Source organism: Alosa alosa, chromosome 13, assembly GCF_017589495.1.
Source record: "Alosa alosa isolate M-15738 ecotype Scorff River chromosome 13, AALO_Geno_1.1, whole genome shotgun sequence".
Lineage (NCBI taxonomy): Eukaryota > Metazoa > Chordata > Actinopteri > Clupeiformes > Clupeidae > Alosa > Alosa alosa.
Window position 1 is genome coordinate 31,040,037 of NC_063201.1, and position 27,400 is coordinate 31,067,436.

The window sequence follows — 27,400 nt, forward strand, 5'->3', positions numbered from 1 at the left end:
AAGAAAGAAAGAAAGAAAGAAAGAAAGAAAGAAAGAAAGAAAGAAAGAAAGAAAGAAAGAAAGAAAGAAAGAAAGAAAGAAAGAAAGATTAGCTTGACATATCCAGCAACAACATCCCGACAAGCTGTGAGAACTAGCTGGCATAAAGCTTCCATACCTCTCGATGTGTGCTAGCTGGGAGTGTGGGGATCGTCTCATCTACAGTAGCCAAGAGTGTCCTCAGAGCTAAACCCACTTCCTGAAATACACACATTAAAAGTGGGAGATATCAATAATGAAGTCCTATACACTGGTGAACTTTTTACACCATCAGAGGCTTCCTATATACACACTGCTTTTATGGGCCAAGTCTGAGGCCACTGCCAGTAGCACGCACCTTCACCATGGGCACGTACTCCTCAGGAGGAGCGGGCTGGATCTTACTGGACATCTCGATGACCGCCTTCACCAGCCCCGTCACATTCTCATACACCTTATCATTGGAGCGGTCCAGATTGGCAGTGGGAGGAGGATTGATCTCCTGAGGCTGGATCTGACCATGGAGGAGACTCGTTAAGAACTCAAATGGACAGGATACATGTGACCACACTGACTGTATACAAATCTACTGTTATGATTCAAACACTGACTGACCTTGCAGCATTTCAATATATAACCAGCAGGTGGCAGTGTACACTAAAGCTGAGACATGGCAACTGTTCTGTCAGGTCATTTCACAAACTAAATAAGCAGCTGTAACTGGACCCACTGGATAGTGATATATTTTTGGAGATAATACTGATACTTTATCTGTAATTCTACTTTAATGAATTTGAAATTAATTATTAAAATTGGCTTGAGAGCAAAGGACAACAAGAACATTGAAGACAAATTAAGAGGTTTTTCAAAAAACATCAGGATTTGTATCATAATAGCTTCAAGTGTACAGTCTCTGTTAGTTTTCAAATCCCACCCTGGAGCCACCCGTAGCAGGAACAACCTCTGCCATTTCAGTAAGACACTTAATTTAAAATTAAAATCACTACATCAACTCCCAAATGCCCAATGAAAGATAACAAGTATTAGGACAAACACAAAGGACAGACACACAGACACACATTCACTGTGCTCTTACCCTCCAGGGCTATGTTCAACAACAGTGATGCAGAAGCAGTAAAGGAAGAACACAGAGACAGGGAAGAGAGATGAAAGAGAAAAAAGAGAGAGAGATTATTACTGAAACAAGCTCTGACAAAAACATGCTTCAACTCACAAGAGAACCAGCCTGGGCGGAACAGTGCATACAAGTGTGTGTGTGTGTGCACTGACAGACATAAAAGTGGAGAGCTCATGCTGTGGGTACGTATGTGTGCATGTGAGACAGAGGGGGGGGGGAGAGAGGTGGTGTGTGTGTGTGTGTGTGTGTGTGTGTGTGTGTGTGTGTGTGTGAGCAAGAGAGAGAGACACATTACAATGAGAGGCTGAAATATTACACAGGAGCACAATACATGGCGCTGTAAGTTTTTGCTCTGTAGGATTTCTCAAATAATGCTGCTTTATTTGGCTGGACGTTTCAGTTGTGGTACGCTGGTTTCCTCACAAACTCAACTGCTTCATGTACATTGTTTTGTGGGGATAATTTCCTGTGGGATTTTAATAACAGGGTGTGATGGAAACTGTTTGCTCCTAGAATGCTGAGCATTGTTTATGAGAGAACGCCTATGGAGATTATGTGTGTGTGTGTCTGTGTGCATGTGTGTGTTGGTGGTAAGTTTAGCTATGTGTGTATTTGTGAAAGTGAACTTGTGTAAGTTTGAATGTGCACAATAGTTTATTTGTCTGAGTGTGTTTATGTGAAGTCAGGGCTGTGTGTGTGTGTGTGTGTGTGTGTGTGTGTGTGTGTGTGTGTGTGTGTGTGTGTGCAAGGGGGTAGTGCTCGGCAGCTGGGACTGCTTTAGCTGAGGCTTGGCTTGGTGTCTCCTCGAGCATCGCTAAGACTGGAGTACTTTCTGGGTTATGCAGCTATTCATCAATCATGAATTTACAGTGTATGTGTGTGTGTGTGTGTGTGTGTGTGTGTGTGTGTGTGTGGACATGCGTGCATGCATGTGTATAAAAGACAGTGGGAGTCAAAGAGAAAGCCATACACCGATAAAGAAAAACAGAGAGACCCAGGACTACTCTTACACCCCCCCACATAGAACACTAATAATGAACTAATGTCAGCATCACTGACTGCATTGTGCTGACGTAGCCTGCACATCATGTTTAAAATAAGAGCAGCGATGTGTACCAGTGCTCCACGATGTCTAGCTGCTGCTCGTACCTTCACTCCTTCATTGTAGCTGTCCACTGGGGTCAGACTGGCCACACTGCCCAGGTGACTGGGGGCTCCAGGCCGTGGAGGCTTCTTGGGTGGTGCTGCATGCTCTGTGGAGCAACACACAACAACACACAACACACAAATCACCAGCCGCTTCCACTGATCAACTCCTGTCATCAAACACTCTGAAAGAATCCATCCCTCAGAAGGCTGGAGCTGAGCCTGCTCATGCAGTAGTACACCATGAGGGTGGAGTAAGGCAGCAGAGCTGGGGATGCCCAGGAGCGGTGAGGAGCTGACCAGACCAGACCAGGCCCGTCTGAAGCAGCAGCGCTCCAGTGAGCTCCAGCAGTGCTGCCCTACACAACCATTCAACAGCAGGAAGGAACGAAATGGCAAAGAGTGCAAACAGCTGAGAGTGCAATATAGAAGAGCCACGTTGGCTGGAGATGTTGTTTACCTGGTTTGCTAATGCCTACAGGCTGGTATATGTGCTGGTTTCCTGTCTGAGAAAACAAACAAACAAACAATTGAGAGATACACATGGTTTTGAGTTGTGCAGCAGTGCTTGGGAGACTGTTTGTGCATGCTTCCCTCTTCCCCCTCCGTCTTTTTGTGGAAACTCTGTTTAGGCGTCCCCTCAGTGTTGTTGTGGTCTTGCCACAAATAGCCAGAATGCCACAGATGCTTGCGCGTGCGCGCACACACACACACACACACACACACACACACACACACACACACACACACACACACACACACACACACACACACACACACACACACACAGACTGCTAGGACCACAGGGTGACTCAGAGCAGAGAGCAGCATGGCATGGCATGCCAGTGAAAACACGCCAATCATCCCAGCAGCACTTAAAATGGCAGCTTTTTCCAAGCCTGGCCCGAGGGGAGGGGCGCCCTGAGATGGACCACAGCTTGTGCACTCCCAAATGTTTGAGGACCCTCCGACATGCTGGAGATTTATGGGAAAAGGGGATCAATGAATCATGGCCTCCCTATGACACACACACACACACACACACACACACAATCTTCCCTCCATACCTACGGCGTCAGTGGAAGCTATAATCATTTTCAGACAAGTGGAGGGGGCTGTGCTCGTTGGGAAGCTAACGCCTATGGGCTCTTGTGCAAATGGTGCAGTAAATGAGTGTGCGTAGCACGCCAGCGTGTTTCATGTGGGCTGCCTGCGGAGGGTGGCGGGGCCGGGACAGGGAGGGGAGGCATCCCTCTAATGGCTCCCTGTCGCCGGGACAACCACGTCTGGGGGCCCAACAGTCTCCCGACATTCACCCGGTGTCTGGTCAACAGTGTCCTCTCGGCGGACTTTCCGATGCGCTCACTGCAGTCAATGAGCTCACATGTGAATAAGCCGGGGGAAAACCTTGTTGGCAACCTCAAGCAAACTCAGGGGAATTTCACAAACAAGATCTGTGAATGAGCCAGACAACTGCTGAGACACTCCAAGTATTTTAAGCACAGCTTCAGGATTTACTCTCTGCAGTTGCCTGAACCTCCAGTTCTGACGGATGCTCTTAAGACCTTCTCTCCCTTCAAGAGTGTGTCCAAGAACCCCCCTCTACTCGGTTCTTATGCCGCCAGTCAAACACTTCCCTGGGGAGACACGCCAATCAAACTTCTCAAACTCCTCAAGTACGACTTCACCTCTGGGAATCTTGGCATTTGACACCCAGGCATTCACATGACATTTCATTAACACAACTCACCCTGAGCGCAGTATAAAATCATATTACTACACAAATACACATAAACCCATCCATATGAAATTATTTACAAGAGAAATACTACTCCCTATTTGTTGACTAACAAAATAAACTGAAATTGAATTTCAATCTTTATTATGTTGAATGTTTACAAGTGGAGATATGAATGTGGCAGCAGCCTGACCTCCTGTGGCCCTCAGCTTCCTCTTCCTGTGAGAGGAGAGGCCTGTGGGGGACGTGGTCCAAGCCCACATGAGTCAGACTGACTCCTCAATCAGCACAATGTCCACACACGGGCACAGAAACTACACACCACCTCAGGCAATGTGTGTGAGGGACTGTTGCAACAAGCAGAGGCCTCCAAATGCCTCATGCATCACCTGGGAACGGCTGGAAGTGTGTGTGTGTGTGTGTGTGTGTGTGTGTGTGTGTGTGTGTGTGTGTGTGTGTGTGTGTGTGTGTGTGTGTGTGTGTGTAAGAGAGAGAGGTCGAAAGAGAAAGAGAAAAACAGAAAGACTTACTGGACCCTGATGACTGCAGTCTTCCCTGTCGATGCTGGCCCTTGAGTCAGGCTTCTGTTGGATTGGGTGAGAGGGAAGAGCAGACTGAGAGTGGTACCACACACACACACACACACAAACAACACACACACAAACAACACACACACACACACACACACACATCACAACAGCAACAAGAATACAGCAAATTACAGTGTGGCTAAGCATTCACCAGAAATACCTCCACAGATTCTTTTTCTAGAGGATTGTTTTTTAAGCACATATGGAGAGTGAGGACATAACCAAGTATATCATACGTCTCCACAAGGCAAAAATTAGATCAGGAAATGCTCAGTCTCAGGCTGTATTCTTTCTAATAAATCCCCAAGCACAGTTTTGGTCATATTTGTTCCTCCACACACTATAGGCAGCTATACTATAGTATCTGTACACAAGTACACAACAAACAATAAACAACCGATTTCTCCAGCAGGATCATTTCCCTTCTCAAGCACAAACAGAAGACCAAGTGCACAGGAGACACTTTTAACACACAACATCAGCATCTGCACAGCGTGAGAGCCTGCTACACCCCATAATACCCAGAGAAAGCACCAGCCCTTCCCATGCCCTGCGTTCTGTACCAGTTTTCCAAAGCAGGACTTGAACACCTGCATCCTTTGGTTGGTTCTGGAGTGGCAGCGTCTCCTTTCTGAATAAGCATGAGGCTTGAGGAGCAGTAGTTCCATCAACAGAGGCGGTGCGGTGCAGGAGGGGCTGACTGACTGACTGATCGTTTGTATCCAGAGTTAGCTCATGCTCTGCAGCATGCATATATGTGCCTTGGCTGACTCATGACAACTGAGCAGAAAGTTAACCAACCTTTTTGCCAAGCCCTTTTCTCCTCCCTCTTTCTCCTGCTCACACACCCTCTTTCTCTCTCTTCCTTTCTCTTTCTCTCTCTTTCTCGCTTCTCTCCCTCTGGCCTTGCTCCAAATGCTGGAGCTAGCACCAGTGCGTTGATCTGAGTGTGCTTTAGTCAGGTGTTTCATCACTCCTGTGCTCCAGTATTCCGCTACGGCTCAGGTACAGTACGTGTCCAGTGCTTCACAGGGCAGCCTGCTTGTTCAGAAGTATTTCAGAGATACTCGAGTTGTGTCCATGTGGGGTTTAAGATCTTTGTGGAGTTAAATGTTGTGGAGTCGAGTGCTTGTTTGGTTTAGTCATAACATACTTAGCAGTGTTAGGCTTGAGATTTTGTATTGATAAAGCTTTGTGTCATGATTTCAGTCATTTGTTTAATCAGGTTTAACTGTTGCCTTTTCTACTGATTTCAGGGTTACTATCTATAAAGTACAGTGTAAGCCAAGTTTTTTAACAAGTGTATTCAAGTGTGTTATTATAGGGAGCCAATTATTTATTTATTTGGCAAACCTAGCTCTGTTAAAATAAGGCCGATGTGCAGTATAAGAACCATATCAAATGAATAATGGTACATCTTCTCATCCAAGCCACAATTCCAGGGACACAGTAAAAGAGGAGGCCAGTTGGAGCTCCTCAAAGCACACAGCCATTCTGCACGAGGCATCCCTGAGATAATGACCCAGGCAAACAGAGAGACGCCAGAGCTCTGGCCACGAGCGGACATCTCCACTCCAACATCTGGGCACAATTACAGCAGCGCCAACGCCACAGTGGCCGCCTCGTATCCTTCTTCATTTCCCCTCACACACGGTCACATGCAGAGAGCCATGTGACCGCCTGTCCTGTCCTGGGCATGGAGCACATTTGCCCATCCACTAATTACCATGTTTTTAACAGGCATGTTCGAAGTATGCACTTCTGTTGTATGCCAGCTATTTTAATTCAACAGCTGTTCTACAAAGACACATGCATGTTGTGACTACAAAAATGTTTATCAGAACAGTTGTGTAACAGATGTGGCACTGCCTAATTTCAATGTCCCTGGAGATAAAAGAGGTCAGTGAATGTTATGTGCAAATTAATTATGTGTCAAGCCTATTAACAACACTACAGACTTGCAGAAAGGGCATTACTTTTCAAAATGTTATATAATGTAATGTAATGTAATATAAAATGGCTTTACAAAGATATCCTGGCAATCTGCTCTAAGCACCTTGCTCAACAAATAGAACCTTAAAAAGTAACGTTGTAGCTTTGAGCTATATCACCATATTAGGGACACACACTATGACTAGGCCTATACTGTAAATGGATTTCCTCTTCACGCATGGGCCTGACGGATATTACAAGAAGGTGTGGTGTCTCATACACAAACCTCCATACACTAGAACTCTGACTCAGAGTAAAGGCCGGGATTTCTCTACACATCATTACTAATCAGCCACCCTTAGCAGAAGTCCTCATGTAAGTCCAGCACGTGGGGCCAGGCCTGGAGATGGGACAGTGGGTCTAGGACGGAGATGTACTGACCAGGAAGCGTTCCTCCTGCTCCAGCCAGCGCTGGTCCTCCTCCATCTGCTGCTGCTGCAGCATCAGCTGCTCCTCCATCAGGTGCTGAGGCAGGCCCTGTCCCAGACCCCGCATGTCCAGAGCACCGCCGTCACACACACACACACACACACACACACACACACATTATTTTCATTGTTGATATTTGATATTGTTACTGATATTATTGTTATCATTACCATTATGCTTAATGTAGGTTTTTTCAGCTTTATTTTTTTTTACTTTTAACAATTGTAATGTTTATTTTCTGTAAGTTGCTTTGGACGAAAGCCTCAAAATACCATAACCGTAGCCACACACACACAGAACAGATTTCAGCAGGTCCTTCAACACACCACTGAAACTTGTAGTGTGGTCAGTTGGCAATGGTGCCCATGTCTTTCCCCAACTCACCTCCATTTTGGGTGACCACATGGGCACCTCCTGCGGGGGTCTGTGATGGTTCCAGCCGTCGTGCGTGTCCAGACCGGACGCCTGAGGCGGGTACCCTCCACTGGGCATGTGTGGGACTCCGTGAGCGCCGGGGTAACCGGACATCTGCAGCACAGGATAGTGTGACTTTGTGCCTCTTAACACACCAGCTGCCCTCAGGGCAGTGCACAGAACAAACTCTATGGTCTCTGGGCTGGTTCTGGGCAATTCCACGCAAAACTGTCACGTCCATAACGCCAGCTAAATACCATGGCATTGTGTTAGCGTTTTGGAATAGAGTAAAGTATACAATTCCCCTCTTTATGGAAACATGTCCCTCAAGTTACACTGATTAGCATATGCCTGGCAGTCAGTCAGTCATTTGACATGAGATTTTGGTCCTCACATCACATAAGGTATCTAGTGAGAGGATCAGTGGTGAGGTTGGTGGCCATACCGGGTAGTGGTTGTGCTGGCCCATGTGCTGGGGGCTGGGGTAGAATCCTTCACTGGAGCGAGGGCTGGGGTAACCAGGCCTGCTGGGCTGCACACGGGAGAGCAGGAGGCCATGCTGTTAAACCTCTCATATCACACAATCAAATCACCCTCTTCCTCTATCTCCCTCTCTCTCTCTCTCTCTCCCCCAAGACGGCTCTCTCTCAGAGAGCACGGTTAACAACGGTCACACCACGGGAACACACAAAAAAACAGATGAATTTTGTGTGTGTGCGTTAAGTTGGAGCTGTTGTGAGAGGGGAAGGGATAAATGAACAAAGCTAAAGAAAGAGGCAGGCGGTTAGCACATTAAAAAGGGGGGGATTGGAATCCGAGTTGGTTATTTGGTTGCTGGTTGTTATACATGGTCCAGGAAGGAGGATGAGATCAAAATGGCCCCACAGCAGCAGAGTGAGTGATTGATAGATACAGGCAGGCAAAACAAATCTCCGTTTGCTCCTTGGAGTTGACGCGAGGGGTTCTCTACCTGAAACACCCGTTCATAGACTGCGTCTCGAGGCCATACCTCCGGATGCACAGAAAAACAGTGGAAAACATTAGAGAGATGAGGAAACACACACAGACAACATGAAGGCTGACGGACAATGTGTTATGTGCAAATAACCCAAACCCACACAAACATACAGTACTTGAATGAAGACATTTGATTTAGACTGGAGCACCAGGCAATGTTAAGGGCAAGGTTAAAGTGGACACTGCATTGAGCAATCAGAATTCAGGTCACTGAGGTCAGCGGACACATTACCATCCAAAGTAATCATTATACATGCCAGAAAATCAACCTGCATTTCTGTTTTGTCAACAATAAATCAAGTGTAGCAGGATAGACAGTTTCCATTCATTCCCTTGCATTTCACTACAAGACCAATTAGTGTTCAGATATGTGTTTTATTCTACATTAATCTTGTTTTGAAAACCTCCAGAGTTACTTTGTTAATCTTGGCAAAGTGTGCTTGCTAAATGCTACATTCACACTCTGTGAATGCTAATGCTACTCTAATGCTAGCAGATATCGGAGGGAAAAAAAGGCAATGAAATGCTATGGACTAGAGGCTAGCTTGGTGAGTTGGCCTGGTGTTTGTGGTGGGCTCTGCGGTCACACCTGCCTGTGGGGAGGTGTGTGGTGGGCGGTGCTGCGGCAGCTGTGGGATTAGCAGGGGCCGGGGGGGCAGAGAGGGGGTCCTCCTGAGGCGGGACTGGGGCAGCAGCAGCAGCGGGGGCTGGCGGGGTGGACGGAGGTGCAAGGGCAGGGGCAGGGGGGGCTCCCCAAAGCAGAGCGAGAGCTGCGAGCCGAAGGGCAGAGCCCCGACAGACGCTGGCGCAGCAGACAGACAGTCCATGCTGAAGCTGTGATGGAGTGAAGGCCGGCGGGACGGCTGCACACACACACACACACACACACACACACACACACACACACACACACACACACACACACACAGACACACACAGACACACACACACTAAACCCATGGATCTTACATACAATGAATGCACAAATGAAACAGAGAAGCCTTCAGCACACATCAAAGTCACACACTCATGTCATACACACTGCACACATGTAATGACCATACACCATGACACACATGACACCAAACACCAAACTAGAGGGCTGCAAGAGGGCTACACAGACGGACGGACAGACAGCACACACACAGACAGACAGACAGCACACACACACAGACAGACAGCAGAACTCTGGAGCAGGGACAGGTCGTAAATTCCAGAAGCCACACACAGAGTGAGGCAGTCAGCAGCGATAGCAAAAGCTGTTTTTAGTGTATGTGTGTGTTTGTGCTTCTGTTAGGGAGGTGTGTTTGCATGTGTGTGTCAGGGAGGTGTCATTGAGCAGGGGTCAAGCTATCAATCACCATGAGCAGCGCAAACAAAAACAATGGAGACAACACAGATGCGGTCAGCGTGCAGCAAGGGGGGTCCTGGCAAACAGAAAGCATTTGGTACATGGGGACAGGTCACTTTTGCCAGTTCAGAGTTACTTGCAGTGTGATGTACTGTGACCTAGAGAAGGAAAAGGGGGCTACTACTGTTATGAGGTGCTGCAGGAGGAAGAAGTCAATAGTGGTCAAGTGACAACAGTTAAGACCGTACACACAATTAAAATGTGAGCTACAGGACCATGTGAAGCAGAACACAGTGCTAACCCCAAAAACCTATGCATTAATTAGACACAACTACATATACCCTTCTACTGCCTATGGAAACTAATTCAGTGGTCAAGGAAACCAGTTGAGGCACAGAGATGTCTGTGCAGGCTATCCTGGGCTATGCTGGGCTACTCGGTCACTATGTGCAAGATGCTGAGCTCGGAGGACAAATGGCTTTATGAGCCCAATGAGTCTCTTGGAGCTTTTCTTTCACTGGATTCCATGCGGCTTCTCAGAGCTCCACCACAACATTTATAAGAACAGCTTCCTAACACGCATGGTTTCCTGGCCGAGGAGTGGCCAAGCGGGATGGTGTGGACCAGACCACCCATGATATTTCAGCTATTCTCAAGGTCAGCCAGCAACTGTGCACCAAGCCACTTGATGGGAGAATTCAAGCAAAAGAAGAAAGAAAACCTCTCAGTCTAAGTAAAAGAAGCTAAAGAGGACAAAACCATGCTTCAGCGGTCAGCAGAAACGTGGCCACCTCAGCAGAGAGAAACTTACTTTTGGCGGCGCCTCGTCGGACCCTCCCGAGTCCCAGGACACGGTCACCTGCCGCCTCATCTCCATCCGGTTGCGCTCCTCTTGCTGGGCCTTCTCCTCGGCCAGTATGGTGCTGTGTGAGGGAGAGGAGAAAAACACGTGCCATTGAGTCGGCTACTCTGGTGGAGCGGGCAGTGGCCTTGCGCTGTGTGCCTGCGCTGCGCCCGACCATTTCAAAAAGCAGGTCACTCTGCCAGGCGGCCAGCAAAGAGGCCGGCAGTTAGACTACACACACTTAACCAGAGCTGACGGCCTTGGCTGCGGTCGGCCCTAACCAAGCCGTAAGATTTTCCGATGGAGATTCCAGGTGTAGATGGGAGGTAGGACGTCTGATCCCAGGTGGAAAAAAGTCCATTTTTTCAGCCGTGTCAAAAAATAGAACCTCTTAGAAACAGCTCCGGATCAGTTTCAGGCGAGCACTGTGGGATGGGTAAGACAAATCCTTTCTAGGGGAAAAGGCACAACTCTGAAGGTGGCTGACCTGGGTATTGAGCGTGGATCTGCTAAAGTGATTATAGAGGTCCGAGCCGCACAGAGAGCCACTGGATAGGGCAGTGAGAGTGAGCACACAAGCTGTTCAAACACACCAGACCACACGCTGCTCCCACAAAGGCTGTAATAACTATCAGACACACCACCCATTTATAGCAGGGGAGCCAAGGGCTTCATAGTGAAGCTGTACCCATATCACAGTGCACCAGCTACCCCAAGTGTGGAGGAAAGGGGTCGTTCCAACATCTCTTTGTGGTCCTCACCACAGAACACAATCCAAACCGATCTGATTACACTCACATGGAGACCCACAGGACAGTAAGAACATGGGAATAGCAGCGTACCTGACTTAAAGCAGAGTGGACACTCCTCAGTGCTGCCACAGCGGAGACATTTTTCAAAATGTCAGGCCAACGCAAGTGTGTGTCCAGCCACGCTCAGAGGTGGACAGTGTGAGGGAGAGGAGGGGAGAGGAGAGCAGAGCAGAGGTGAAGGGCAGTGGGTATTTCTGGAAACAGCATTATCCGTGACAAGCCCGGCAAGTGTTTGAGCAGCAGATGAGCGGGGCAGCAGCATGGGGCCGGCCACCTGTCCCGTCCCTCTCCTGGACAAACCGGACAGCTCTGTCCACACGGCCCATTTGTCTTGAGCACACCACACAAAGCGCAAAAAACAGCCTCTCTCCTACCATTCCAGCAGTTAAACATTCACACACAGCACGTTTCAGAGATGCAGAGCTCCACAAGGCAAGAGAAAGGTGCAAATCTCACTCCTTTTTCACATGGCATTATCGCTCTGGCAAAGAACCCCGCCCCTTTAACACACAACGCTGTGCCCAGCCAACTCAGTGTATGCACAACACAAACTCTCCACCACACAACTAGCAGCTAACAGTAAGCCAAAAGTCTAGAACTTACCAGCAATCACCGAGAGAGATGATATATCAGTGGCTAAATGGTTGAAAGAGAAAGAGAGAGAGAGAGAGAGAGAGAGAGAGAGAGAGAGAGAGAGAGAGAGAGAGAGAGAGAGACTTAGTGTGTGAGAAGAGATATAGAATACAGAGAGAAGTAAAAGGAAAAAGAGGCTAAAAGAGAGAGGAGATAGACAGAGAGATTGAGAGAGGAGAGGAGAGCCGAGGAGGAGAGGAGGACTGACCCTCTGCGATGTGAGAGGAGAGCCGAGGAGGAGGAGGAAGACTGACCCTCTGTGATGCTGCCTCCACCTCCTCCTCGTGCTCAGGCTGGCCAGACTGTTAGGTTTGGCACATGGCCACCGTGGGGAGGCTGAGGCAGAGCAGCAAGCGCAGCACTGTGGAGGGAGCGACAACGCACTTAGCCTCCCCCAACACACACACACACACACACACACACACACAGGGGGTGTTAGAGGGTCTGAACTAACAAGGCTGAGACTTGCCCTCATTCTCTGCCAGGTCAGACAGCTAAAAGCAGTCACTGTTGACAATGCACTGTGGCATGCAAGTAAAGTCAAGCTGGAGTTTGTTTCACTCCGTAGTGAGAATGATGAATGAGCTGGCCATGGTTGTGCAGACCCCTGTAACTCCTAAACCCTGCAACAACGCCAGAACAGGACTTTGTTGTGTTGTGTTGTAATCACTGTTCTTGAGCTACACTAACTGAATGACAGTATGAATGTTCATTCATCACTGATTTATACACCCCTAATTATTTCAGATGGTGGATCAGAATGGACCTTGACTTATTACCATGCATTATACATCTCAGCCTAAATCATCGTAATTAACAGTGCTACATGACATATTTCTAATCCAAATGAAATGACTTCTAAATGAGATAATACTAATTACAGTGTTCATCATTACAATAATAGCATTCCTACCATGTGAGAGACTGCAGATCCAGCGAGTGAGATTACAATGAGATTAGGCAACCACTGCAACAACCCCTAAACTCCTACATTCTCAGCCTTTTATGGCCAAGGGTGCTTTATAGAAATAGTATCAAGAGTCTAAATATTCCAAGACACAGATTCTGCCCTCTGCAGCCGTGAACTCCACTGATGTGGGAGCAACAGCAGCAAAAAAAAAAAAAAAAAGACGACTGGAGGACTGAGTCATGCCAGCTCTTAAAAGAGCGCAATAAAAGCACAGCCTCTGCAAACACAGCAGCCGAGCACACTGCCCCCCCCCCCCAAGCCCAAACAGTGTCCCGGCGTGCACCACGCCGCAGTGGACGCCACTGGGATGACCCTCAGACAAGGCAGCTGTGCTCCACACATGCCTGTATCAAAAGGAGGATCTGACTGCTTTCAGATGCACTTTCAGGATTAATCGCACACACATCTGTGATAAGATGCCAGAAATAGCTCAAGCATGGGATGTTTGGGTGTTCTATGATGTCTTTAACTATTCATAAAGGACCGGCTGATACCTTGATTGAGAAGACATGGCATACGGCTCTTTTTAAGACATGAGGTAAGAATCTGCCTGACTGACTTTGTTGCTCCAGCATGCCCTGGGTTGGTTAGTGTACTTGCGATTACTGGCAGACTGAGCAAGCACCTACATGAATGGGAAAGTCAGGAAAGTTTTTGAATTGCATCAATGAGGAAGGACTTAACAGTGAGCTCAGGGGGCTTGGCTGCTGAACCTGCGGCCCGTTTGGAGTGAGAGGGAGGAGAGGGTGTGTCCTACTGGCTGCCTCCACGGCAACAATGAGGTCATCCCCAGACAGGAAGCACCGTAGACGGGCACGGAATGAGTCACGGCTCAGGGAGACGCCTGACCTGAGGTCAGTTTTTGCGTTCACGTCACCTTTAAGAGCTTGTGGGCAAACACTGATCCTAGGACAGTGGTGCAGGACAAACTTGGATTGTGGTTGACTTGAGTCAGGGATTGGTGAGTTCCTCAAAAAAGCTCATTGGATGTGTGACTCGGCGTCACGTTAAAGAGGATTTCACCTGAATCACTACATCCACTCCCTACTACACTAAACAGCGCCCTCTAGAGTTGAAAAATGAAATCAGCACTAGGTCAAAAACAACCTTCAGGCCAGTTGCGCATTGTAAATACATTCATAAATATTTCAAACACTGTTTTTCATCTAATCTCCAACAGTAATGAGCGTTAAGACCACTAAACACCTTTGCTTGGTTTATGATCATGTTAAGGGTTGTGTGAGTCTGTATTAATTCGGTCATAAACAGAACGCACTGACCAGAGCTGAGCCTTGAGCTCGGTGAAGCGAGGTCTTTTGCTGGGGTCGTAGGCCCAGCACTTGGTCATCAGGCTGTAGAGGGTAGGGGGGCAGTTGTGGGGCATGGCTAGCCGTTCGCCATTCTCGATACGGCCAATGACGTCATTGTTCTTCACCCCCTGGAAGGGCTTAACCCCATACATGAGGATCTCCCACATGCAGACACCTAGCAAGAGTGAAACACACCGAATCAGTCTATTCACTGACAATGGTAGATAGACAGTTCTTAGGATCGTGCTCATGGTATTACATTTTGAATAGCTATTAAGGTAGCTTTAGCTAGACTTTAGACTTTGCATTCTGCCCAGCATTTAACTTAGGGCCTTGTGTAACTCTATAACTATGTGTTAGATGTTGTGCTTTTTTAACTCTATAACTATGTGCTAGATGTTGCTGTGCTTTTTTAGATGATGTGCCCACTTCTGGAACTCAGGAACTTCTGTGATGAGACAGACAGATACGGAGAGACAGACTCACCAAACATCCACACGTCACTGGCTGAGGTAAAACGTCTGAAGTTTATGGATTCTGGTGCCATCCATTTAATTGGAAGTTTCCCTTTAGAAGCTAAGAAGAGATGACAGGGTTAGCCTTTGGCAGCAAAACACTTTGCACATTCAGGATTACAGAGATTCAGTCAATGTAAACCAAGACCTGGCAGAAAGAATAGACTTATGCTGAAGCACTAAAGTAGTAGGTAGTCCATACGCATACTTATTTCCAATTACCTTTTACATTCATACCCAGCTCTGCAGATGTACCTTTATAATAGGAACTGTCCTCCAATAGGAACTGTCCTTCATGTACCTTTATAATAGGAACTGTCCTCCATGTACCTTTATAATAGGAACTGTCCTCCATGTATCTGGACAGACCGAAGTCCCCCAGCTTCACACAATCCATGTTGGACACCAGCACATTTCTAGCAGCTATATCTCTGTTGAAGAACACACATAATCAGATCAACATAGCTCACAATACCAAAGTAGTGAGGCTTTATGTGAAGACTAAAGGAGAAGCTGAATGTGCGTAATCAGAGCTCAGGGACAGGTGTGAGAGGTGTCTGGTGAGGAGAGGAGAGGAGAGGAGAGGAGAGTCCAGCTGACCTGTGTACAAAGCGTTTGCTCTCCAGGTAGGCCAGCGCAGCGCTGAGCTGGTAGGAGAACAGGATGAGTGAGGCCAGGTCCAGATTGTACTTCCTGACCTGGAGGAAGGAGCGAAGCTGCAACAGAGAGGACAGTAACACAGGACATTGTGACAGGAGCTTCCCCACAAAGCAGTCCTTCTCCATGACAACAACACATACTGCATAACCTCGCAGCACCACTAGGTGGCAGCCAAAACCACTGCATTGTCAAACGTACAGGATTCAGACAGAAATCGGACCAAAGTGGTCTGAGACTACATTTAACAGTAGATAACACATTTAAAAAAAGGTAAGTGGTTAACCGCAAAGAATATTTTTGTGAGAGCTTTATTCTTGTGATCAAGTCATCAATTGTGTGAAATAGCAGACGCCTAGTACCACACATCATGTCAATGAAAGGACCTCAACAACACTCCTCACCCTCACACTCAATGCTACTGAACTGGCACCTGCTCTCCACAGCTCTTGCTCATTCTAAAAGCGGCAGCTCGTAGGACTTTGCTGGTCCTGGACCAGTGTCCCCGGCGATGCTCACCTCACCCAGGGTACACAGCTCCATGATGATCCACACAGGAGTCTCTGTGATCACGCCAATCAGCTTCACAATGTGGGGGTGATCAAACTGCCGCATGGTCACTGCGAGAAACACACACACACACACAGACACACGTGCGCACACACGCACATGCACACACACAGCATTACATACTTAATAAGACACCCAAAAGGGAGTCCAGCAGATGAAAAGAATAATGTGTACTGAGAGGAGAGGAGAGTGTAGAGGGTGATGACTCACAGGCCTCCTGCAGAAACTTTTCCCGGACGCTGTCTGAGGTGCAGTTTTTACACGTCTTAATGGCTACTGCCAGTGCAGGGTTCTCCTGGATGAAAGAGCATAGCATGACAACACTGACTACAACTACACCTGGCAAACAGGGCAGCACCGTTTACTATTCCCTAACCCCACTCTACAGAGGATGGGATAACGGGATAATTCATCTGTGTTATTGAACTCCATTCAAACACCAGACTAATGCTGTATGTGTTTTTTTGGGAAGATGTTGTGTTTCATTGCAGAGACATTAAGTGGTGCATGTGTTGGAAGGCACTGCAGCATTGTGTTGTGCTGATGGAGACTGTGGAGAGTGTGATTGTGTGTGTGCTGTACCGTGCTGAGGTATACTCCTTGGTGGACGTCTCCAAACTGACCCTCCCCGATGCAGCGGCCCAGCTCGATCCTGTCCCTCTGGATCTCATAATCTCGGGCTGCAGAGAACACAGTCAGCTGTGAGAAACACCACACACCTACACACCCCCACTGCTCCAGCACGCTGCTGTAGGCAAGAGGAGCACCATACAGAGGACAGAGCACATCAGCACACACAGACACACACACAGTCAGACACACAGTTACAGACACGCAGACACACACACACAGACACCTGTAACTAAAAAAAGTCATGTTCAGTTAGAATCCACAGAACCAACATGCAGGGTTATGGTGGGAACATCAAATCAATAGAAACCTTTGCATCAGGTAGTACCTCTGTATAAAGGCGACCTCTTCTTAACAACTCCACATCAGCTGCTCACATACTCAACAGCAGCTCTTACAGGCGTATGGAGTCCACTGAGTGACCCAGCAGCTCTTACAGGCGTATGGAGTCCACTGAGTGACCCAGCAGCTTTTACTGGCATATGGAGTCCACTGAGTGACCCAGCAGCTCTTACAGGCGTATGGAGTCCACTGAGTGACCCAGCAGCTCTTACAGGCGTATGGAGTCCACTGAGTGACCCAGCAGCTCTTACAGGCGTATGGAGTCCACTGAGTGACCCAGCAGCTCTTACAGGCGTATGGAGTCCACTGAGTGACCCAGTAGCTCTTACAGGCGTATGGAGTCCACTGAGTGACCCAGTAAGGGCTGAGAACAGTTTCTTCAGATCAGATTGGCCTTTCCGCTCCTCTCCTGTCCTACACAGAGACACTACACTGTGGTGCAGTGTAGAACAGAAGGAGCCACTGTGCTGGTCAGACAGTCTAAACACTACTCTACTCATCCAAAGACGTGTTAACCACTCCAAACAGAGGACCACATCACTTCACTGACCATAAACCATGCACTGGTCTGGTGGAACAGGAAAAAGAAAAAACAAACAAAAACAAACAAAAACACATTCATTCAACATCATGCAAAACCTGCATTTGCAAACAAGTTTTCTTTTTTAATTGCATGCACACAAAAATGATGTTGATATGGTGTTGTGTTGTAGTAGGTCGCTTCTTCCTCATGTACTTGTTTAATCAATAGTATTCCTAATAGCATATTTGGATTTTTGAATTTCATCTACGTGACGGTGAAGTGCAGAGAGACAGGAAGAGTGAGCGAGAGTTGGAGACGAGAAATGAACAACGAGTTGGATCTGAACTGGAGCTTTGACTAGATCTCAGGCCCTCTGCGTATGGGAGTGCAAGCGCTTTAGTGTGCTACAAACAGATGTCCACTTAAAGAAGGGCAAGGACTCAAAAGACTAAACATGGAATAAAAATAACATCAAGATCACAAATAAATATCCACCATCAAGGATGCACACCATTACGATCAACAAGCACACTGCAAATACGGAGGAGGGGAGGGGAAGGGAAGGGAGAAAGAGAGACCTTTACCTTCATCTAATCCATAGTACTCTTCATTGCAGATGATGCAAGGAGAAACAACATTGGATATATACACATCAATAATTAAATAGAGAGTGTCACTTGCTTTTGTTGAGTTTTAAAATGATGTAAACCTGTGGTGCTACTCGGATAAGCAACCCAACTCTGTGTGTCAGATCACGGGGGAGGGCAAGACTCTGGCATTCCTCACACGTCAGGGCCAGTTTCTAGCTCACGGTGTTAATGTGGACCGTGTGGAGGACACCTTGCCGCTGTTAGCATTTAGCGCGAGGGCGACGGGTCACTGTCGGACAGGAGCTCATTCTCGACTGCGTGTGACGAGAGCCCAGATGCCTGTGGCTCCAGCAGCCACGCTCAGGGCACCCGCCCGAGAAGGCTTGGGGGGGGGGGGGTCAGAGGCTACGTCAGCGCTCCCCCCAGCAGTGGCACTGCGGCACACAGAAGGCCTCCCCCACAGGGACACAGCGGGCAGCAGCCTAGTAACGCAACCCGTTCCCATGACCAGAGTTACAGTATGTCTACCCTCAAATTTACAACGTCAAAGAGCACTCGGCTTCTTTCTGGCTTATTGCATACGTAATCTGGGACTCTTAGTGAAGTCAAAACATGTATAATATGGGGCAGGAAGAGATCAAAAGATCTATACTCAGAAATGGACACGAGAGATGCCGAGGGGAGATATCAAACAGGGCATGGAGCTGAAGGGGCTGATTTAAAGCTCCACCACAACCCTAAACACCAAAGGCAGAGAAACAGCACAGCGAGCCCACACACACAAACAGCGGGAAAGTAGAGCAAACAATATGAATCTAGGTTAAGGCTTGCTGTGCGCGCACACACGCACGCGCGGCACACACATACACACACACACACACACACACACACACCAAAGGCATCGGAGATGGTGGGTATTTCAGAGAGAGTTGCTTCAAATTCTGACTTGCTCCAAATAATAGAAGGTTCACAAGTGTGAACAGCACTCACTGCACTTACTCGACGGCATGGTGTACGTGTCCTCTTCATCTACGATCTCAGCATAGTCATCCGTTTCTGTGGAGACATAGAGACGTGACAATGAGGGTTCTGCATCTCATGCCTAGAGAAACACACACACACACACACACACACACACACAGCACCTTGATGATTTGCCTCGGTTCAGCAGCAAAGTAAAAGCTACTCAACCAAGCCGATGCATTTAAGCTGAGCAGAAGGATGTGAGGGAGAGATAGAGAGAGAGAGAAGAAGAATGTTTTTTCCCCTGTCAGAGAAGTGGCATCTGGAACAACACATGAAGTCATGGTGTCACCCCGTTAGCTTTTTAGGAAATGTTTCCGTGCTGGGAGATGAGATTGTGGAATGCTGCTAAGAGTGAAGCGATAGCTGGCTGGATAACAACAGGACTCCTGACTGTGTTCACTCACACCATCAGTTGACCACATTCTCATCCTTGCCTTATAATTACACTATTACTTAAGCAGTGTCAAAAACAGACTTTCTTTATGAAGAAACAAAGCGCGCGCGCACGCACACACACACACACACACACACACACAAAGCTGATAAGAAGCAAAACTTTACCGTCCCCGCTTATGTCCTCTGCAGATCCATGCAGCATGCAATAGGGGTCAGAGAGAAACACAGAGAAACAAGAGGTCAGAATGTGAGAGCCAGAGGATCAATCAGAGATATGAGAAGGGAGAAACACAGGCCATGATGATGGAACTACAGAGAGAGAGAGAGAGAGAGAGAGAGAGAGAGAGAGAGAGAGAGAGAGAGAGAGAGGGGGAGAAAGAGAGCGAGGAAATGGAGTAGGAGGAGAGACTGCATTTGAGAGCAGGTGAACTGTGACATAATGATGGAGACATCTGCTGATAAATGTGAAAGAGAAATGAGAAATGAGAAATGTCTCTTTAGGAAGCCAGAGGGAAATGAAGGTTAGAACTAGAGAAAGAGGAGCCCACACTATGTCATTAAGATGGCGGCACGGCAGCTCTGAGAGCAGAAGAGGCCGGCGCAGGCCAGCACAAGTAGAGCAGCGGAGGTGATGACCCCCAACACCACACAGGCCCAACACCTGACTCCTGTGATCCACATCACCACATCACCACACAGGCCCAACACTTGACTCCTGTAATCCACATCACCATCCTCCAATGCAAACTGAACTGGCACATGCAAACAGCATTTCTATCTCTGTTAAAAATATCTTTTTTGTAGACAGGCCAATATATCTGTTTTGACTATGTGAGACTTCTGTGTATCACAATCTAGATCATTGTTTACAAACAAAAGGCTTAAGTTATTTTATATTCTATATTTTTCTCTTCCTACATTTAATGATCAAATAGTGTACATATAGCCACAATTGTCAAAGGCTAAATACCATATACTTGCTAAAACTCCATATTGTGGGCGTTATAGTCTTTATTTCTTCCTCATCATCTCTCGCTAAATTTAAATTCCAAAATGCCTGTGATGGATGGTATCTTCCTTTTGTACACAATCCCATTGCTGTCTTTGAAGACCTCGCTCACACAGCACAAATGTCAGAGGAAATGTCAAAACTGCAAATCTGCCATCTAAGCTCGGGCTCTGTGGGTGTTTGCCATACGTAGATATCGCTGGATCAGACACATTATTCTGGCACGACTCTGCAGCGGCGCTGAGTGACCCAGAGTCAGAGGGCTTCGCCTCCCCATGACCACTCCTCAGTCTCATCTCCCCATGACCACTCCTCAGTCTCATCTCCCCATGACCACTCTTCAGTCTCACCTCCCCATGACCACTCCTCAGTCTCACCTCCCCATGACCTCCCCACTCTTCAGTCTCACCTCCCCATGACCACTCCTCAGTCATACCTCCCCATGACCACTCCTCAGTCTCACCTCCCCATGACCACTCCTCAGCATCTATCTATCTATCTATCTATCTATCTATCTATCTATCTATCTATCTATCAATCATTCATCACTACATGGGACTATTACATATCTATCTCTCACATATAATTACATGGGCCATATCTGGGAGTACAATTGTAATAGTCCTAACACCAGTGTAAAAAGGAGAGTAACCAAGACATAGAGCCAAAGCATCTTACACTACGCTGACTGCACTGGTATCAAGTAATCTATTGAAAGAAATAACTGTGTGATTGGAAAATAACAACACCTACAGTAGGTCCCTTGACTAAATACATGTGGCTAGAGATCCAGTCTTGTTTACGGTGTAGAACCCCATCTGGCTGCACTGACCAGTGCTCTGACCTGAGATGAAGTGTTTGTTCCTGCGGCAGCCTCGGCGTGCACTCTTACCTGAGACGGAGATGGCCCTCGTCCTGACCCCCTCCAAGCGCTTGTCATGGTTGGACACTCTGTGGAGCAGAGGTGGAAGCAGATGAAGGCTATACATCCTGCACAGACACGCTCACACACAGACTGATCAGAGAGAGAGAGAGAGAGAGAGAGAGAGAGAGAGAGAGAGAGAGAGAGAGAGAGAGAGAGAGAGAGAGAGAGAGAGAGAGAGAGAGAGAGAGAGAGAGAGAGGCAGTTGAAACACACTGAGGGGGCGGACTGAGACCTGGGGGTTCAGACAGAGTGGGAGGAGGGCCAGCCTCCGCCTGGCAACACACAGACAAATTCCTCATGGTCCAGCCAAACACAGGACAGGACAGGAGAGGAGGTAGCTGACAAAGGCCAATACTCCACACACACACACAGACACACACTCATAACACTGAGCTCAGGACTACGTTCAGTCTGGGTGTTTATCACTTGGGAGATTTAAGAGGCACTTTAAAAGGCACTTACTTTGCGATGGATTTGGGAATGGAGGGCAGGGCTCTCTCTCCCTCTGTTGGAAGAAGAACAAAGCACACATGTGAGTGGAGGCCACTCGGCTTGGAGCCAAAGTGTGAAAACAATCAGTGGCAGCGCTTTCCACCCTGATGCCCAAAGGTGCCAGTACTGAGTGGGACCAGGCCAACTACGACATGGGACGGAGGGGGGGGGAGAAGGAACTGACGTCAGAGAGCTGGAGGAGGGAAGCAGCTTCACCTTTGTGCACTCGGACGATGAAGGACCGCGACGCCCCGTGGACCAGACGGCAGTAGCCATCGATCAGGTCAGCCAGGTTCTCAGCTGTGGTCAGACACGACGTGATCACTGTCAGAGGCTGATGGAGAGAAAGGGGAATCATGATAAGAATGACACATTCAGTACAACCACCACTACACACACTTACACCAACACAGCACAAAGATGCACACACTTACACCAACACAGCACAAAGATGCACACACTTACACTAACACAGCACAAAGATGCACACACACAGCAATATTTCTGTAAACGTTTGTATTCCTGTCAAATCTGTAAAGGTTCCATAAAAGTCCTATGTGGACCTGTACTGCTCTGGTGTGTGATTGGGCGGGGTTGTAGTTCCTCCAGGTGTCCTTACCTCTGGGGCACCGGCCACGTCCAGCAGCAGCATGCCCTTCCTCTCACGCTCCTCCAGGCCGGAGTACTGGATGCTCTGCACCTGCGTGAAGTTGGCCAGGTGTGTGGGCTGCAGGCACCACAGGACAGAGAGGGTCAGTTAGTGGTCAGTCAGCAGCATGTGCCATGGACATATACATCAAGTCAATCCAAAGATACAACCATGAAAAATAATCTATACCCCCCAAATCAGAAGTCATCTGCAAATCTCGTCAACCCATATTTAGTTGCAAAAAGGACATAGACAACATATCAACATATATTGAAAATGACAAATTTGACTATTTCGTGGAAAATATATCTTCATTTTGAATTTGCAAAATGTTTCAAAAAGAATTTTGGGACGGGGGGTATAGATTCAAACTGTAGTCAAACTGTACAAATAGCTGTACAGATACATTTCATTTTTGTAGCTGTTGAAAAGAGAGTTACCATAGATTGCATGCACAGTATTTCATGAAGTGCAGTGGAGTGATGCTTAACAGACAGACAGACAAACAGACAGACAGACGCAGTGGAGCTTACTGTGGAGCCCTTGTCTGTGAGGTAACTGATGCCCTCCTCAGGGCCGATGGCCAGCTCCACTGATATGACCCAGCTGGACTGTCAGAGGAACACACAGCAGTTCACACCCCACAACAGGTTTAAACACAGCAATGGGCATACAGGGCTGTTGGGACACATGCGCCACTTGTAATGGTCTGAGGAGTGAGGAGTAGTCGACACACCAACTCTCTACCTGACTATTATTTATTTAACCAACAGGTATCACTGTGGAAGAGCTTTCTGACACCGTGAACAGGTGACTGTGAATCACCTGATAATGACTCAGAGACGACTATCCAGAGACACCCTCCACGCCCTCTCCATAACCCCAATTGTTCATACAGGACATAGATTAGCATATCATAAATTAGTCCTGTGATCTGATATCTGACACAAACTGTTACCACACATCCCAAGACAAACTATGGAAGCACCCAAGTCTAGACTGATATTATAGCACACACTCCCTACTACCGGGTAGTCAAGTCAAGTTTATTTATATAGCGCATTTCATACACAGAGGTCATTCAATGTGCTTTACACAACTTTAGAGTAGAAGCAAAGAAAACAATGACAGCCATATTATTTTCTAAAACAGAAACGACTCAGTGATACTTACCCCTAGAGCACATTTAAAACATTCTTTGTCAAATCTGTGGATTGGCGATAGGATCTCAAAGAACTTCAGGATGCACTGTGCATCATTGAGATTGGCGAACTGTTTGAAGGTCTGCTGGATCAACTTGCGCAGTGTTTTTGCCTAAAGAGAGAAAAGGCAGTGAGATGGTAAACAAGAAAACGGTTTCATTTTAATGACATACGACTGGATCAAACTAATATTTCTTAAGAATATGGGGATTGTCATCAACTATCAACCATTTATAATCATATAAACACACAATCAAAATACTCATTAATATATGACTGAGCAGCATATTTATCATTCCTAATTCTAAAGGCTTTCAGTAATTCAAATTAATGAACCCAAGGACCTGAAGTAATTTACATGAGTGATGAAGTTGTGAATATGGTGTGTGTGTGTGTGTGCGGGTGTAATTATGTAAACAACACTATGAAGCATCAATTTGCACAAGGCTAATTAACCTCTAACAATCAAGGCGATATCTATGTAATGAGATTTTGAATCTACCAAATGTTCTTTTGAAGCGTCGCTTGCATTGACAAATCAATGCGTTCCGTCACCACAAACAGATGCCGGCAGCAGCTGTACAGAGGAGCAACATCTGTGTGTGTGTGTGTGTGTGTGTATGTACTCTGTGTTCTCAGGAGATGTGATCAGGAAGAAAAAAAGGTGCCTTTCCCTTTGGAGCCTCACACAGCTTGGGGTTCATAGATCTTCCAAAGCACACACAAACTCACCCTCAAACATGCACACACACACACAGTCTCCCTCACACATAAAGACACACATATGCACACACTAACAAACTCAAATATTCATGCACACACAAACATGCTATTGCATACATTCCTTGTAATTCTCAAAATCACAACATCAGTTTCATATTATTGAAAAACATGTAACATCATCCATCTGCCATGCTGTCAAATGTGTGTATTCATACAGAATGTGAAGCCTAGTGTGAGTAGGGACAATCCCCCTTGGGCTGGCAGTGCAGTGAGGAGCAGAGAAGTAAAGAAGACAGCTACTGCATGCTCCTCTCCAGCACACACACACAAGCCTGGGCCACAAACTAGGCTTGAGAGAGTGCATGTGCCACGCTCAACTGTGTGTGTGTGTGTGTGTGTGTGTGTGTGTAAGAGAGAGAGACAGAGTGTGAGAGAGAGAGAGTGAGTGAGTGTGACTGAGTGAGTGTGAGAGTGTGTTAGAGGAAGAGAATGTTTTAGTGCTTGATTCTGTGTGAGGGAAACTGATGACGCTGAATCAGACGTAGCTTTCACTTGCTAAGCACAGGCTGAGTAATCCAGTGACTGAGCCTGAGCCTGAGCCTGTGTGTGTGAGTGGGGAAGAGACAGGCAGTCTTTATCAGCTACCTCAAGACACTGACTCTGCTACAGCTCCTATCTGAAATGGTTCTCTGCTTACCCCGAGAGTGCTGCTATTAGCATTCTGCTGAGGAACTCACCTTGACAGACTCCAGCAACCCCTTGGGGAAGAACCTTCTTAGTCCCACGTCCTTTCTGTTGGAGTCAGAACAAGACAGCACTCAGTGCCCGGGGCTAACTGGGGACGCGGCACGCCACCACGCCGCAACGCACACACTGGAATCCTTATTGAAATTCAGCTTTAGACATTAGCATACGCAGCAGCTTGTGGGGAGACACATGATTTAGTGTGACCATCTCAGCTGTCAGGTCTCAGTCCAGACTGAGGGGACTGACCATGAGATTGCATTAGCATCTGTATAGACGGTTGCACCAGCCTTTGTCTGGCCAAGAGGACACTCACACCATTATCTGGTGGTCATTGTGCCAAATGAGAGTGGGCCAGCGAGATGTTTACTCAACTCTGGCAGATGACAGCTGATAAGAATTAGCCAGCACAAGCACTAGCCGAGGCACCCTGCGCTAGCACCGTGTGAACAGCTGCAGTTCATAATGGCCACAATGGAACCAGATGACTCCAAAAAGTGTACTTCAGAGAGTTCCATTTTCAGTCTTCCAGCTCCAGTGTAAGACGCACACATCTTAAAACGAATGCTAACGCTCCAGTGAGGGCACAGCAGAGCAGTACAACGCTGCAGGAAATGTGTGTGTGTGTGTGTGTGTGTGTGTGTGTGTGTGTGTGTGTGTGTGTGTGTGTGTGTGTGTGTGTGTGTGTGTGTGTGTGTGTGTGTGTGTGTGGAGATCAATTCGATTTCTGGCTATAAATAGAGCACAGTGCGTTTCACCAGGCTGTTAATTCACGCTGACCCATATTTACTTTACACCTCGCAATGAAGCTAGAATTTGCACAGTGCGGAGGGTAGATGTAGTGTGGCTTCTAACATTGTACAACACATTTCATTGTAATAGAATATGTATTGCTTCGTATTTAGATGTAAAATGCATATTTAATGTAAGAATGCTTAACTTACTCTAATAATTCATAATTGGACTTTTTGTCCAGTGCATTTCCTCTCATGTCCCGGAAAAACCTCCTGCAGAGAAAAAGAAATTGACAACACTAATAAATAGGACTCTGTTGTTCATAGTTGTCATTCTTAAAGGTTGTGAAATCTTTCTGGCTCACCTGATTTCAAGACAGCCCAGTTTAAGTGCAATGTCCTGATCTACTTGATCCCCCGTTTCCATGATATAGTCACTTTTAACCTGGAAGAGAAAGCATATGGGTCAAAGCATAAGAAAGAAAGATATCACTAGGGACGCAGGGATCTGTGCGCAGAAGCTTCTCATTGAACTGACCGGCGCCAAAAACCAGCGCTTCAGAGCGGATCATCAGGAAACACAGACATGGTGAAGTTATGGTGAAGATGCATCAGGACGGACTGCGGCCCAGTCCACATGACGCCCCACACATGTCCTGCAATGACTCTGCAGTGCTGCCAGTATCCTGCTCCAACCTCAGGTACCATGCGGTGAGGATTCAGGCTGAGTGGGGCGACCCATTTTCACTTGTCAGGCACACGCTGCGAAGCTGCAGTCTCTAGCACTGAGCACTTGAGTGTTTACTGAGAGAGCGCACTGATGTGTGGCTCACCTGGTGATAAAAGTAGTTGAGCGTGGGCTGGTCTTCTGTGAACTGGTTCAGGAATCCTTTTGGCAAGTAGCGTATCCGCAGCTCATACCTAAGCAAAAAAAAAAACAACACGAGCTTTAGAGAGGCAGACTTCAGGGGATGTTTACAGGCAGCTACTTCAGGTGATGTTTACAGGCAGCATTCTGTGGGTTCTCGTGGTGTTAATCTTAGCTCAGTAAAGAAGGAGGTGAGTGAGTGAGTGACTCAGAGCTGAGGTTGCCACTAATATCAGGAAGCAAAGCACAGCAGGTGCACAGCGTGCTACAGGACATCAGGGGAGCATTTTAACATGCAGGGCACACACTGAGCCAACTCCACAAAACCCTCACTTTCACCGACACATCCACCCTGCCTTCTCTATTGGCTGGCTAATTTGCTGAAAATGCTCCCTAAGTGGAT

At 47.3% G+C, this 27,400-nt stretch overlaps 1 protein-coding gene across 21 annotated transcripts in view; it reads right to left on the minus strand.

Annotated features, from left to right (window-relative positions):
- Positions 1-27,400, minus strand: part of ptk2ab (protein tyrosine kinase 2ab) — a 52,066-nt gene that overhangs the window by 1,329 nt on the left and 23,337 nt on the right. For 5 of the 21 annotated variants that reach the window (XM_048262034.1, XM_048262021.1, XM_048262016.1 and 2 more), the window contains 31 exons: positions 26,963-27,050; positions 26,495-26,574; positions 26,340-26,402; positions 25,389-25,443; positions 23,900-24,040; positions 23,260-23,337; positions 22,697-22,804; positions 22,294-22,411; positions 22,048-22,090; positions 21,553-21,611; positions 19,817-19,834; positions 19,220-19,285; positions 18,224-18,244; positions 16,727-16,824; positions 16,355-16,439; positions 16,094-16,194; positions 15,518-15,633; positions 15,248-15,348; positions 14,889-14,978; positions 14,373-14,577; positions 10,645-10,756; positions 8,436-8,474; positions 7,911-7,997; positions 7,436-7,579; positions 7,004-7,135; positions 4,571-4,624; positions 2,763-2,808; positions 2,306-2,409; positions 1,115-1,123; positions 377-532; positions 158-238 (listed from right to left, as the gene is read on the minus strand). In XM_048262034.1, the coding sequence (XP_048117991.1) occupies positions 158-238; positions 377-532; positions 1,115-1,123; positions 2,306-2,409; positions 2,763-2,808; positions 4,571-4,624; positions 7,004-7,135; positions 7,436-7,579; positions 7,911-7,997; positions 8,436-8,474; positions 10,645-10,756; positions 14,373-14,577; positions 14,889-14,978; positions 15,248-15,348; positions 15,518-15,633; positions 16,094-16,194; positions 16,355-16,439; positions 16,727-16,824; positions 18,224-18,244; positions 19,220-19,285; positions 19,817-19,834; positions 21,553-21,611; positions 22,048-22,090; positions 22,294-22,411; positions 22,697-22,804; positions 23,260-23,337; positions 23,900-24,040; positions 25,389-25,443; positions 26,340-26,402; positions 26,495-26,574; positions 26,963-27,050 (2,698 nt within the window). The remainder of the gene's footprint in view (positions 1-157; positions 239-376; positions 533-1,114; positions 1,124-2,305; positions 2,410-2,762; positions 2,809-4,570; positions 4,625-7,003; positions 7,136-7,435; positions 7,580-7,910; positions 7,998-8,435; positions 8,475-10,644; positions 10,757-14,372; positions 14,578-14,888; positions 14,979-15,247; positions 15,349-15,517; positions 15,634-16,093; positions 16,195-16,354; positions 16,440-16,726; positions 16,825-18,223; positions 18,245-19,219; positions 19,286-19,816; positions 19,835-21,552; positions 21,612-22,047; positions 22,091-22,293; positions 22,412-22,696; positions 22,805-23,259; positions 23,338-23,899; positions 24,041-25,388; positions 25,444-26,339; positions 26,403-26,494; positions 26,575-26,962; positions 27,051-27,400) is intronic. The other 16 variants (XM_048262019.1, XM_048262018.1, XM_048262020.1 and 13 more) reach the window with 15 other exon arrangements.